Genomic DNA, 13,190 nt, shown 5'->3' with positions numbered 1-13,190 from the left:
GTTTTTGGTCCACGGTTTCTTCAGGAAGCCGTGGATCCGTGATTTTTGTGGTGCATGCTATGCCCATGGCCATGATGTTTGATCTGCTGGTGACTTTGGGCCGATCTGGTGCGAAAATCATGAGGATCCATGAGGATCCGTGCTTCGAAACCACGTTTTTGGGCCACGGTATGGCCAGGCAGGCGTGGATCTGAGTTTTTGTGGTGCAGGCTGTGCCCCTGGCTATGATGTGTGATTTGACCGTTGGTTTGGGTGGGCCCAATGCTAAAAGCGTGAGGATCCATGAGGATCCGTGCTTCGAAACCACATTTTTGGTCCACGGTTTCGCCAGGAAGCCGTGGATCCGTGATTTTTGTGTTGCATGCTGTGCCCATGGCCATGATGTGTCATTTGACGGTGACTTTGGGCTGATCTAGTGCAAAAATCATGAGGATCCATGCTTTGAAACCACGTTTTTGGGCCACGGTATGGCCAAGCAGGCATGGATCTGAGTTTTTTGTGGTGCAGGCTGTGCCCCTGGCTATGATATGATGTTTGACAGTGATTTAGGGGTGGCCCAGTGCAAAAAGCATGAGGATCCATGAGGATCCGTGCTTCAAAACGTTTTTGGGCTATGGTGTCGCCAGGAAGCCGTGGATCCGTGATTTTGGTGCTGGATGCTGTGCCCATAGCCATGAAATTTGATCTGATGGTGACTTTGGGCTGATCTAGTGCAAAAATCATGAGGATCCATGAGGATCCGTGTTTTTTAACCATGTTTTTGCGATCCTGCGTCCCCCCGAAACAGTGGCTGCGTGATTTTTTTGATGCTTTCTACAGAGTAAGACATGGTCTACAGTATCATGGTGTTTTTATTTTGTTTCAATATAAAAATCATATGAATTCTTGAGGATCCGTGCCTCGGATCCATGTTTTTGTGGTGCTGCAGCGCGGCAAAGTGTTGGATCCACATTTTTTATAGTCCAGTCTGTAGTCCTGCCTTCCAGGTGTGATTTGACACTGCATTTGTTGGAGTTATTTATAAAAAAGTGCAGGATCCATGAGGATCCGTGGATGGGCTACCTCTCCCCCTACTGGTACCCTCTCCACCATCGTCCTGGAGCCTCCTCTCCGCCTCCCGCTCGGATGGCAGTTTCCTGACAGGTAGCAAGCCACCAGAGGTCCTGCCTTTTTGGTGGAGTTTGACTGTCAGAACCACAAAGGGGTTATAGCTGGCAAAGTCAATGTGCCATGTTGACCATCTTTAATGGATTGAGATTCAGGTGACGCTGTTTCTTTCTTCCAGACTCACACGCCTAAAAACAGGTCAATAAATCCAGGGAAACATCTAGCCAGCGCCACAAAGCTGTAGATCCATGATTTTTGTGGTCAGATCTGTGGTTATATACAAGATCTTTGAATAAAGGGTGAGTTAGGGGTTTGCCCAATGCAAAAAGCGTGAGGATCCATGAGGATCCGTGCTTCAAAACCACGTTTTTGGGCCACGGAGTGGCCAGATAACCGTGGACCCGTGTTTTCTGTGGTGCAGTCTGTGCCCCTGGACATGATGTGTGATTCGATGGTGAGTTTGGGTTGGCCCAATACAAAAATCGTGAGGATCCATGAGGATCCGTGCTTCAAAACCACGTTTTTGGGCCACGGTACGGTCAGGAAGCTGTGGATCCGTGATTTTTGTGTTGCATGCTGTGCTGCTGGCCATGAGGTTTGATCTGATGGTGACTTTGGGCTGATCTAGTGCAAAAATCATGAGGATTCATGAGGATCCGTGCTTCGGAACCACGTTTTTGGGCCAGGGCGTGGCCAGGCAGGCGTGCATCCGAGTTTTTTGTGGTGTTGGCTGTGCCCCTGACTATGATATGTGATTTCACGGTGAGTTTGGGTTGGCCCAATGCAAAAAGCGTGTGGATCCATGAAGATCCGTGCTGCAAAACCACGTTTTTGGGCCACGGGTTCGCCAGGAAGCTGTGGATCTGTGATTTTGGTGCTGGATGCTGTGCCCATGGCCATGATCTTTGATCTGATGGTGACTTTGGGCTGATCTAGTGCAAAAATCATGAGGATCCATGAGGATCCGTGTTTTTTAACCATGTTTTTGCGATCCTGCGCCACCCCGAAACAGTGGATGCGTGATTATTTTGATGCTTTCTACAGAGTAAGACATGGTCTACAGTATCATGGTGGTTTTATTTAATTTGAATGAAAAAATCATATGAATTCACGAGGATCCGTGTAGATCCGCCTTTTACCTTTTTCCGAAATGGATCTTTCAGTGTGGCGGCAGGTACACTTTGGGACTCCCTGCCTCTGGACTCACCAAATCCCCTCCCAGGAACCAGCCAAAAAACAGCCGGCGAGGTAGAGGATAGCTCCGCCGCTTAGAGCATGGTGCTGATTATGCCAAGGTTGCAAGAGCTCAGCTGCATATTCCTGCATTGCAGGGGGTTGGACTGGATGATGCCCAGGGGTCCCTTCCAGAGTTTCACGCTTATGCGCAGGAGATAGGCGGCGCTGCTCTGAGCTGCGGCTCGGAAAGCATTCAGAGGTCGGTGGCAAGGCTCCTCCTCCTCCAGCCAACTCCCCTCTCCGGAAGCAGGATGGCCAAAGATGAGGCGGAAGCTGGGAGCCGGAAGCCTGAAGCAGCTGTTTTAAGCGAGGCACAGAACTGTAGACTTGGGAGCGGGGATCCCTGGTGGTCATCTAGCCCAACCCCCTGCAATGCAGGAATCTCATCCCTAACAGAGCGGCTCGGGGCTTCGGTGGCTTCTTCTCCTCTTCCTCCTCCAGCTCCCTTGTGGTCTCGATTTCCCCAAGGGTAGCCGGGGGGCAGGCGGAGGCCAACCCCGGGGAGACTTTGCGTGGATCAAAACGCCCGCTGCCCTGCGCCACGAGGGGCAAGGAAGGAAGCGGAGGTAGATCCTGGGGAGAGAAAGGGATCGGGCACCGGGCAGGCGGGGCAGATCACAGAGCGGAGGGTTGTTTTTAAGGGAGCGGGAGATCCCTTTTCTGTAACCCCGATCATCCCCGAAAGTGTCCGACCCATGCAAGGCTCACTCGCGAGCGAGATGTGGGTGGGAATCAAACAGCGCTCTGCACATGTGCCGGGAACAGCTCTCCTTTATCGCCTGGCAATTTGCGGGGCTGAGCGATGCTTAAGTCCGCAGGTTCTAGCCTGGGACTAAACAATTGGCTTCTGGCACATTTGGAAACCTAAGCAGGGTCTCTTGTACGGTTGGTTTGGATGATCCTTCTAACTCTATGATTCTGTCATTCTATGAAATAAGAGCGAGGCAAGCGGAGCACGCCTAGCTGGATTTATTTGGTATTTTGGTGTGCCCAGGTGGCAGGCGTTGTTCTACTCTCAATTTCCTAATCCTGCATGCCTTTCAGGAAGCTGCAGTTGGTGCCCCAAACCTGGATCTAGGCAGGGGAGTTTTCCTTTTACAGTGGTACCTCGGGTTACATACGCTTCAGGTTACAGACTCCGCTAACCCAGAAATAGTTGTTGTTGTTTAGCCGTTTAGTCGTGTCCGACTCTTCGTGACCCCATGGACCAGAGCACGCCAGGCACTCCTGTCTTCCACTGCCTCCCGCAGTTTGGTCAAACCCATGCTGGTAGCGTCGAGAACACTGTCCAACCATCTCGTCCTCTGTCCTCCCCTTCTCCTTGGGCCCTCCATCTTTCCCAACCTCAGGGTCTTTTCCAGGGAGTCTTCTCTTCTCATGAGGTGGCCAAAGTATTGGAGCCTCAGCTTCAAGATCTGTCCTTCCAGTGAGCACTCAGGGCTGATTTCCTTAAGAATGGATTGGTTTGATCTTTTTGCAGTCCATAGGACTCTCAAGAGTCTCCTCCAGCACCAGAAATAGTACCTCTGGTTAAGAACTTTGCTTCAGGATGTGAACAGAAATCGCATGGTGGCAGCATGGCGGCAGCAGGAGGCCCCATTAGTTAAAGTGGTGCTTCAGGTTAAGAACAGTTTCAGGTTAAGAACGGACCTCCGGAACGAATTAAGTACTTAACCCGAGGTACCACTGTATTCTTAAACCAAATTGCTGAACAAACCAACAAACCAACACAGAGTGACTTTACCATGCCAGAACAAATGTGGCAACCATGGTTCACTTTGCAAATAAATGGATTTAGAGAAGGCTCCCCCAACTTGATACACTTTCTAAATGTTTTGGACTACAACTCCCATCAGTCCCAGATGGCGCTACAACTCCCATCAACCTCCATGCCAACCAGGGCTGATGGGACCTCTATGCCAAACTTCCAGAGTTTGGGGAAGGTAGAGCTTGCAGCTCTGTTGTTGTTGTTGTTAGTCGTCTCCAGCTCTTCGTGACCCCATGGACCAGAGCACGCCAGGCACTCCTGTCCTCCACTGTCTCCCGCAGTTTGGTCAAACTCATGCTGGTAGCTTCGAGAACACTGTCCAACCACCTCGTCCTCTGTCCTCCCCTTCTCCTTGTGCCCTCCATCTTTCCCAACATCAGGGTCTTTTCCAGGGAGTCTTCTCTTCTCATGTATTGAGCCTCAGCTTGGAGCCTCAGCTTCAGGATCTGTCCTTCCAGTGAGCACTCAGGGCTGATTTCCTTCAGAATGGAGAGGTTTGATCTTCTTGCTGTCCATGGGACTCTCAAGAGTCTCCTCCAGCACCATAATTCAAAAGCATCCATTCTTCAGCGATCAGCCTTCTTTATGGTCCAGCTCTCACTTCCATACATCACTACTGGGAAAACCATGGCTTTCACTATACGGACCTTTGTTGGCAAGGTGATGTCTCTGCTTTAAATTTTTTAAAAAACAGAAACTGCTCACTGTTTCTGTATTTGGGGGGAAAGCTTCACCTGAAGCATTTCTGCCTGTTATGAAGCTGTCAAAAGCACAGGAGCATTGCGAGGAGGCAGCCTCTGAGAGAATGACAGACTTATTGTAGGTTTGGAGGATTGGGAAATGAGCAGACGGACATTCATGACATTTCAGGGGGTTGGGCTAAATGACCCTTTGGATCCCTTGTAATGCTATAATTCTGAGTCTAAGGCATTTTATTAAAACATGCTTAATAGCTCTGATGAAAAGAAATGGGGGGTTCTGGATGGTTACTTAGAGGATTTGCAAATGCAAGAGGAGAGCCAAGAATCTGTAGGGGGCATTTGAAATATTAAAATGACGTGGCGTAAATACTGTAAATTGCCATTCAAGATGACACCTCGCTGTTTGTGTCAGGAGTTGAATAAATTGTGGGCATGTGACCCAGGTGTGGCTCAGGGGATGTTTGGAGAAAGTAACAAGGTCATGGGTTCCTAAGATACCTGTGTGAGCCAGAAAAACAGAGGCTTGCCACTTCCACCATCCTGGTTCACTTCTACAGCTTGCCTCTTCTGTTGTCCCCGTTCCTATTTTATGGCAATATTTCAGGCTTGCCTCTTCCGCCATCCTGGTTCACCTCTGCAACTTGCCTCTTCTGTTGTCCCCATTCTGTTTTATGTCAATATTTCAGGCTTGCCTCTTCCACCATCCTGGTTCACTCTCTTGCTTGCTCTTCTGTTGTTCCTAATCTCCTTTATGGCTTGCCTCTTCCACCTTCCTCGTTGCCTTTTGTAGCCATACTTGCGGCTTACGTTTTTTTCAGCAGCGCTCAACCACTGGGATGAGCCCATTTTCACTGCCGCATGTGACATGTCTTCAACCATCATGGTTCACCTCTGCAACTTGCCTCTTCTGTTGTCCCCATTCCTATTTTATGGCAATATTTCAGGCTTGCCTCTTCCGCCATCCTGGTTCACCTCTGCAACTTGCCTCTTCTGTTGTCCCCATTCCTATTTTATGACAATATTTCAGGCTTGCCTCTTCCGCCATCCTGGTTCACTTCTGCAGCTTGCCTCTTCTGTTGTCCCCATTCCTATTTTATGACAATATTTAGGCTTGCCTCTTCCACCTTCCTCATTCCCTTTTGTAGCAACGCTCGAGGCTTACCTCTCCTGCTGTCTCCCTTCTGTTTCTTTCAGCAGTGCTCAACCACTGGAACGAACCCGTTTTCACCACTGCGTTCAGAAGGATGGCATCCCTGACGCTTTCTGAGCCAGCCCCTCTTCCTGCTAGTGTGGCAACAGTTGCTCTGGTTCCAGCTCAGGTGGGCAAGGGGACGACTGGCTCTGGGGCGACAACCTACCAATTTCCCTTCGCTTTCAGTATGAAAGGTGGCCTTAGCCCCACCTGCTGCTCCTGAGAAGCTCTGTGGAGAGACAGTGAGGTACAACAGTTAGAGAAGCAGTGGGAATGTGTTGGATTTTATAACACAAGTACTGTACTTTGTTTGAGAGTCTCCCATAAACAATCACTGCCATCTTCAAGATAGAGCTTGTAAGGACCCTACCCAAAAACCTGGAGATTCTCTGCCAATCAGTGTAGAAAATACTTAATTAGATATCCTATGCCCTTTTAAAATGTGGGTTTTTTGGGGGGGTTATTGGGCTGTTGTTTTTATTTGATTATATGTTTTGTGGTTTTATATTTTGATTTTGTTCTGTGAACTGCCCTGAGACCTCCGGGTATAGGGTGGTATTTACAGTGGTACCTCAGAAGTCAAACGAAATCCGTTCCGGAAGTCCGTTCGACTTCCAAAACGTTTGGAAACCAAGATGCGGCTTCCAATTGGCTGCAGGAAGCTCTCTTGCAGCCAATCGGAAGCCGCGTAAGCTGCACTGGACATTCGGGTTCCAAAGAACATTCTCAAACCGGAACACTCACTTCTGGGTTTGCAGTGTTTGGGAACCAAAACATTCAACTCGCAAGGCATTCGACTTCCGAGGTACGACTGTAAATTCAATAAATAAAATTAATTAGATGGATCAACTGTGTGGCTCGTGCGAAGGCGTCAAGTCCTTTGGGGAAGGGATATAGGTCAATTGTAGAGGACCTCTTATGCATGTAGAACGTCCCAGGAAAAGCCCTGTCTTGAAACCCAGTTAGCATTGATCAAGGGTAGCTATTGTGGTGGCCTCTGGATTTGTTTTTGGACTCCAACTCCCATCAGCCCCAGCCAGCATGGCCAATGGACAGGGATGATGGGATTTGTAGTGCAGCAAAATGTCAACTGGGCACCTTGTGGACTACGCCTGGCATAGATAATAGATGGACCGATGGTCTGACTCTGTACTATGCAATTTCCTTGCCTGGGGCCCTCGAGATCCTCTGGTTGGTCAGTCTATAAACTAGTGAACTCGGCGGATCAACGACCTGACTTGGGATGAAGCCCCTTCTGAAGTCCTTGTGTCTTCTTTCCAGGTTTTGGTGACCTTTCAGGACGTAGCGATCCACTTCAGTGAGGAAGAATGGGCCCTTTTGGATCCGGACCAAAGAGCTCTCTATATAGATGTCATGGTAGAGAACAACTTCAACTGGGCCTCTCTGGGTAGGCATCCCTTCTTTGCTGCTCAATAAATGGTGTTGAGAGGGCTTGGGAAGGCTCTAGGAAAACATATAATAGCTCTACTTTTCCCGTCTCTCAGTCTGAGTAAGGAAAGGGCCATAGCTCAGTGGCTAAAGCACTTGCTTTGCATACATTGTCACTACTACAAGGTTGTACGCTCTATACAGTGGTACCTCGGGTTACATACCCTTCAGGTTACATATGCTTCAGGTTACAGACTCCACTAACCCAGAAATAGTGCCTCAGGTTAAGAACTTTGCTTCAGGATGAGAACAGAAATTGTGCTCCGGTGGTGCAGCAGCAGCAGAAGGCCCCATTAGCTAAAGTGGTGCTTCAGGTTAAGAACAGTTTCAGGTTAAGAACGGACCTCCGGAACTAATTAAGTACTTAACCCGAGGTACCACTGTATTTATTGCTCAAATCATGCAGCAAACCCCAAGCAGAACTGATGATTATTACTTGAAATACTTAACAGAGGACAGGGAACTAGAGATTACCTTAAAAGTGGTTAAATTCTGTGCTGCTGCTATAAAATTAAAGAGACAAGCATTGAATGAATCTAACTGCCAATTTCTTCATATGTTTTAAATTAGCAATTAAGGCTTTAACTTATATATTTTAGCAGTTTGAATTATTTATCGTGTATTAACTCATAGAGCTTAATTTTAATCTATTTATGTTTGTATGTTCTCTGTTGTTGTACAATCGTACCTTGGAAGTCGAACGGAATCCATTCCGGAAGTCCGTTCGACTTCCCAAACGTTCGGAACCCAAAGCGCGGCTTCTGATTGGTTGTAGGAAGCTCCTGCAGCCAATCGGAAGCCACAGAAGCCCCATCGGACGTTCAGGTTCCAAAGAACATTCGCAAACCTGAACACTCACTTCCGGGTTTGGGGCGTTCAGGAGCCAAAACGTTTGAGTACCAAGGCGTTTGAGAACCAAGGTTTGACTGTATATGTTGTACTCTGGTCAGGGACCAAAATAAATCAATTCATTTGTGCATGCATACAGAAGGCCTCAGGATCAATCCCCATTTTGGGTTTGGAAAAGCTCCCTGTCAAAGTTCGCATCCTCACCATACATTTAAAGCATTCTTATACCCCTTTAGCAGGCATGGCTTCCCCCAAAGAATTCTGGGAGCTGCATTTATTAATTTTGTATACCACCGTTCATACGAAGGTCTTGGGGAAGTTCACAGCATAAAAAATACAAAATAAAAACACGAAATTCATAATAAAAACGAGAACGAAAACTGAAATAAACCAATATCCCTCCTTCCCACAAAACACATTTAAAAGGACACAGAATGTTCATCAGCCACAGGCGTGGCACTGAAAGGTGTATAATGAAGGTGCCAGGCAAATGTCCCTGGGGAGAGCTTTTCACAAACAGGGAGCCACTGCAGAAAAGGCCCCGTTCTCGTGCTGCCACCCTCTGGATCTCTCGTGGAGGAGGCACACGAAGAAGGGCCCCAAAAGATGATCTCAGGATCTGGTTAGGACCTAGGTTAGTATGGAGAAGTGTCAGAAGGAGTAAAATTTTCCTAATTCCACTTGTATTTTTGTCTTCCCTTCTAAAGGAGGATGTTTCTTTCCCAAGCTGACCCTCACTTCCAGGCCTAAAGGCACCAACAATCTCTGTGTACCGGACTCCAAGGAAATGGAGAGAATTTCAGGTAATCTCGTTTAAAGAACGTGCCCAGCAGGCTTGAATCTTCCTAGTTCAGTCAGAATATCATATTTCCTGAAGACTTTTCCTGACAAGATAGATGTAAAGCCAGAAAACATGTATCTCAAGGTTGGTTGGTTTTAAAAAATATGTATATCTTTATCAGCCTTTCCAACCTGGTGCTGTCTAAATGTTTTGCACTGCATCTCCCATCAGCCTCAGCCATATAGTTTATTGCTGGTCTGGTGACAGTGGTTTTTGTTCTTTATGCTCTGATCTTTTGCTCAATTACAGTGGTGCCTCGCAAGACGAAAAGAATTCGTTCCGTGAGTCTCTTCGTCTAGCGGTTTTTTCCTCTTGCGAAGCAACCCTATTAGCAGATTAGCGCTATTAGCGGTTTAGCGGCTATTAGTGGCTATTAAAGGCTTAAGGGATTAGCGGATTAGCTGCTAAAAGGCTATTAGCGGTTTAGCGGCTTAGAAAAAAGGGGTGGGGAGCGAAAAAAAATCTCAAGACTCGCAAGACATTTTCGTCTTGCGAAGCAAGCCCATAGGGAAATTCGTCCTGCGAAGCGCATTGAAAAACAGAAAACCCTTTCGTCTAGCGGTTTTTCCGTCTTGCAAGGCATTCGTCTTGTGGGGCACCACTGTAATGGTTTTTGAAATCAGCGACCTCTCTTGAAATATTTTTTATTTCTGCTCCGTAGAGAGACCAGTATTCTTGTGTATCTGAGCTAGAGTTTAACTCTAAGAGCAGGCATCACAGCTAAACTGAGTTTCCTGCCTTTTCTGTTCTTTGGAGCTGTATTGGCAGCCGCCCGGTTGATCTCCCCCTCCGCTGACAGAAGTGAGTCTCAGGATTCAAAATCAGAGCGCAAATCATTTTCTTTAGATCCTTGAGACTTCTGAGTTGTGTCAGAAGCTGCAAGCCTTTATTCTCTGTGCCGTTGTGAGTGGAAAGGTGTTAATTCAGCTCATTTAGTGCTGGAATATAAGGAAAGAAAGGAGAAGAGAGCTAATCTTGGCTGGATGACATCACTGCCCACAGCCCCGGCCATATTGTTGACGTTCTTACGGCATTTGGAGATAACGTGCCTTTGAACAGGAAAGCTCCATTTAGCTGCCATGGCTTATAAACCTATCTGCTTCCACGAATTAGTCTAACCATTCCCACCACCGGCCACCTGCTTTGGAAGCCAGTAGCTATGGTTGTGCTGCATGTGTGTGGTCCCACAAGTTTTTAAATTGTCATTTGTGAATATATTCTTCTCTTCCAAAAGGTGGTGGCATGGCGAGTGAGACCAAGCAGAAGCCTCTTCAGCCAGAAGATTATTCCTTCGAAGCCAACAAGACTTTAATGAGAAGATCCCAGAATAATGTTTCCTTTTCGAGTGAGTGCCCATTAAAAACATTTTGGGGAAAATGAGCAGGGATAAGTCCATATGTAGCCCCAAACTCTGCAACTTTTCCTCATAGGGGAGCTGATCCGTCCCCTTGATCATTTGGTCATCCTTAAAGTAAAGGTAAAGGGACCCCTGACCATTAGGTCCAGTTGTGGCCGACTCTGGGGTTGCGGTCCTCCTCTCGCGTTACTGGCCGAGGGAGCCGGCATACAGCTTCCAGGTCATGTGGCCAGCATGACTAAGCCGCTTCTGGCGAACCAGAGCAGCGCACAGAAACGCCGTTTACCTTCCCGCCGGAGCGGTACCTATTTATCTACTAACACTTTGACGTGCTTTCGAACTGCTAGGTTGGCAGGAGCAGGGACTGAGCAGCGGTAGCTCACTCCGTCGCGGGGATTCGAACCGCCGACCTTCAGATCGGCAAGTCCTAGGCTCTGTGGGTTAACCCACAGTGCCACCTTTGGTTATCCTTACCAAGAGCTTTTTGAAGAAGAGGTATTTAAGGGAGCAAGATACTTTTTTGGGGGGTGGGGATAATAATAATAATAATTTATTATTTATACCCTGCCCATCTGGCTGAGTTTCCCCAGCCACTCTGGGCAGCTCCCAATCAAGTGTTAAAAACAGTACAGCGTTACATATTAAAAACCTCCCTGAACAGGGCTGCCTTAAGATGTCTTCTGAATGTCAGGTAGTTGTTGTTCTCTTTGACATCTGATGGGAGGGCGTTCCACAGGGCAGGCGCCACTACCGAGAAGGCCCTCTGTCTGGTTCCCTGTAGCCAGAATGTTTCTGAGGAAAGTTTCTGAGGCAGAGATAGCTTCCTTTTTAAACTTTCCCCTGAGACAAGTAAGGTGCAATCTGCTCTTCTCCTTTCTGCAGAGGAGGCTTGGAGCCAGGATTGCCTCTCCTCATCCTCTTTGTGTGATAGAATAATGTTTGGCGAGGCTGAAGGTCCACTCCTCCGTTCTGAGCACCCAGAAACACGAGAGGAATCTTTGGGAAGACTAGAGCAGAAAGGTGAGGCCTCTGGAGGCCTCCTCATAGATGAAAGAGAAGAGGTGTGGACCAATTCCGGGAGGACTTACCGGTGGAAGTCGTTCCTCGTCCCACGGGAAACAAAACCTCCAAGGGAGAAGCTTCACAGGTGCCCAGTTTGCTGGAAGTGTTACAGCACGAGGCCCATCCTGGCACGGCACCAAAGGATCCACACGGGCGAGAGGCCGTACCAGTGCTCCGAGTGCGGGAGGAGCTTCAGCCAACGCATCGACCTGAAGAACCACCAGAGGATCCACACGGGCGAGAAGCCGTATATGTGCTCCGAGTGCGGGAAGAGCTTCAAGCACCACTCCAGCTTGACGGCCCACGAGAAGATCCACACTGGCAACAAGTCCTATTCGTGCCTGGAGTGCCGGAGCAGCTTCAGCAACAGGTCGAGTTTCTCCAAGCATCAGATGACCCACTTGGCAGAGAAGGCAGGGCCTTCTCTGGGAGCAGCGAAAGTTTCAGGGAGTGGTGGAACCTTACAGGACATGAGAGAATCCACCTGAGAGAGATGGGCTGGCCACCTCTGCCATGAACTTAGGACATTCCTGTCTTACAGGGGCAAGGAGAATCTGTGGCCCTCAATGTTTTATTGGACTCCAGCTCCCCACACCCTTGACTATTGGCCGTGCCCCACTGTGCTTGGTTCTACTCTGAAGTTCCAGAGCAGCATTGATCCCTGCCAAAAGCAGGGCTTGCCTTGGGTGCTGAAAGCAAGCCCTTCCTGGGGCAGGAATCTGGTTTCATTATGAAGGTTCGACTGGGTGGTTTTATGGGGTTTCTGAACTTTTGCATTAAATACATGATGGTTTTGTACTGAAATTTGTTTACTGGTTGTTGTTTTTAAAATACCATGGACTTGTTGGCTTTTTGCAGTATGGTAGCGCTGCAGAGAGCTTGCTGGGGAGACCATGCATTAAAAAGGGACTCAAAAATAACTTAAACAAGGTTTTAATAAGAAAAACAAAAACTCCTTTTACACTAAATACATCAACAAACAAACATGACCCAACCACCAACCCATCCCCCAGGGTAATGGCAGAGCTAGGTGCTGCTCCTTATATACGACACCCAATTGCTGACACAGCTTAATCAATACAACTCAGCAGCACCTGCTATGTTTCACAGCTGTAAAGCTGGGTCTCGTTATTTTGCTCTGGCCCTTGCTCTGGCCCCTTAAAGATATACACATCGGGTGAAACAATGATGAACCTTTACATTTAAAGAAACAATTCAACAGGACTAGCCTCCTTGGGAGTGCAGCTAGGCCCTGGGAAGTGCTATGTACACACACTCAGCAAGTTGGAGTTAACTCTTTATTAGCAAAAACACGATTGACACAGGAGTGTCAGGCCCAATAAGCACAACAACTGATCTCCGGCAGGTGTGTCCCCCTTGCTGAGACTGAAAGTCCCCTCCTCTCCAGGGTTTTTCCCAAGCAACTGGAGACTGTGCCTGTGCGACGCTAACTTCTCTTCCTCCCCTTTTCATAGCCGCCAACTTTTCCCTTTTCTTGCGAGGAATCCTATTTGGATTAAGGGAATTTCTCTTAAAAAAAGGGAAATGTTGGCAGCTATGCCCCTTTTATGCCATCTGTTGGTCATCCTGGCTGGGGTTGATGGGAATCAACCATGTATTTAAACCAC

General features: G+C 48.0%; 1 protein-coding gene across 4 annotated transcripts; it reads left to right on the top strand.

Moving 5' to 3' along the window:
- The first annotated feature begins 2,408 nt into the window (after positions 1 to 2,408).
- LOC310670730 (zinc finger protein 34-like) lies at positions 2,409 to 12,366 on the top strand. 4 transcript variants are annotated; one of them, XM_083426443.1, is made up of 7 exons: positions 3,229 to 5,416; positions 5,499 to 5,760; positions 5,840 to 6,131; positions 7,286 to 7,412; positions 9,010 to 9,105; positions 10,378 to 10,488; positions 11,383 to 12,366. In XM_083426443.1, exons 3-7 carry the CDS (start codon positions 6,057 to 6,059, stop codon positions 12,048 to 12,050), a joined length of 1,077 nt encoding a protein of 358 aa, XP_083282569.1. In that variant the 5' UTR covers positions 3,229 to 5,416; positions 5,499 to 5,760; positions 5,840 to 6,056; the 3' UTR covers positions 12,051 to 12,366. The 4 variants fall into 4 exon arrangements, with proteins under 4 accessions (XP_083282568.1, XP_083282570.1, XP_083282567.1 ...); XM_083426442.1 differs by lacking the exons at positions 3,229 to 5,416; positions 5,499 to 5,760 and adding an exon at positions 2,409 to 2,909 and having other exon boundaries at positions 6,010 to 6,131; XM_083426444.1 differs by lacking the exon at positions 5,499 to 5,760 and having other exon boundaries at positions 2,409 to 3,327; positions 6,007 to 6,131.
- The last annotated feature ends 824 nt before the right edge of the window (positions 12,367 to 13,190 follow it).

Source organism: Podarcis tiliguerta, assembly GCF_965153285.1.
Source record: "Podarcis tiliguerta genome assembly, chromosome: 2".
Classification (NCBI taxonomy): Eukaryota; Metazoa; Chordata; class Lepidosauria; order Squamata; family Lacertidae; genus Podarcis; species Podarcis tiliguerta.
The sequence above is the reverse complement of the archived record's forward strand: the minus strand, read 5'-3'. Positions and strand labels throughout refer to the sequence as shown.

Coding starts and splice junctions, on each gene's coding strand:
- LOC310670730 (XM_083426442.1), top strand. CDS start 6,057: ATGGCATCCCTGACGCTTTCTGAGCCAGCCCCTCTTCCTGCTAGTGTG. Junction 7,413..9,009: donor CTTCAACTGGGCCTCTCTGG/GTAGGCATCCCT, acceptor TCCCTTCTAAAG/GAGGATGTTTCTTTCCCAAG. Junction 10,489..11,382: donor GAATAATGTTTCCTTTTCGA/GTGAGTGCCCAT, acceptor TCCTTTCTGCAG/AGGAGGCTTGGAGCCAGGAT.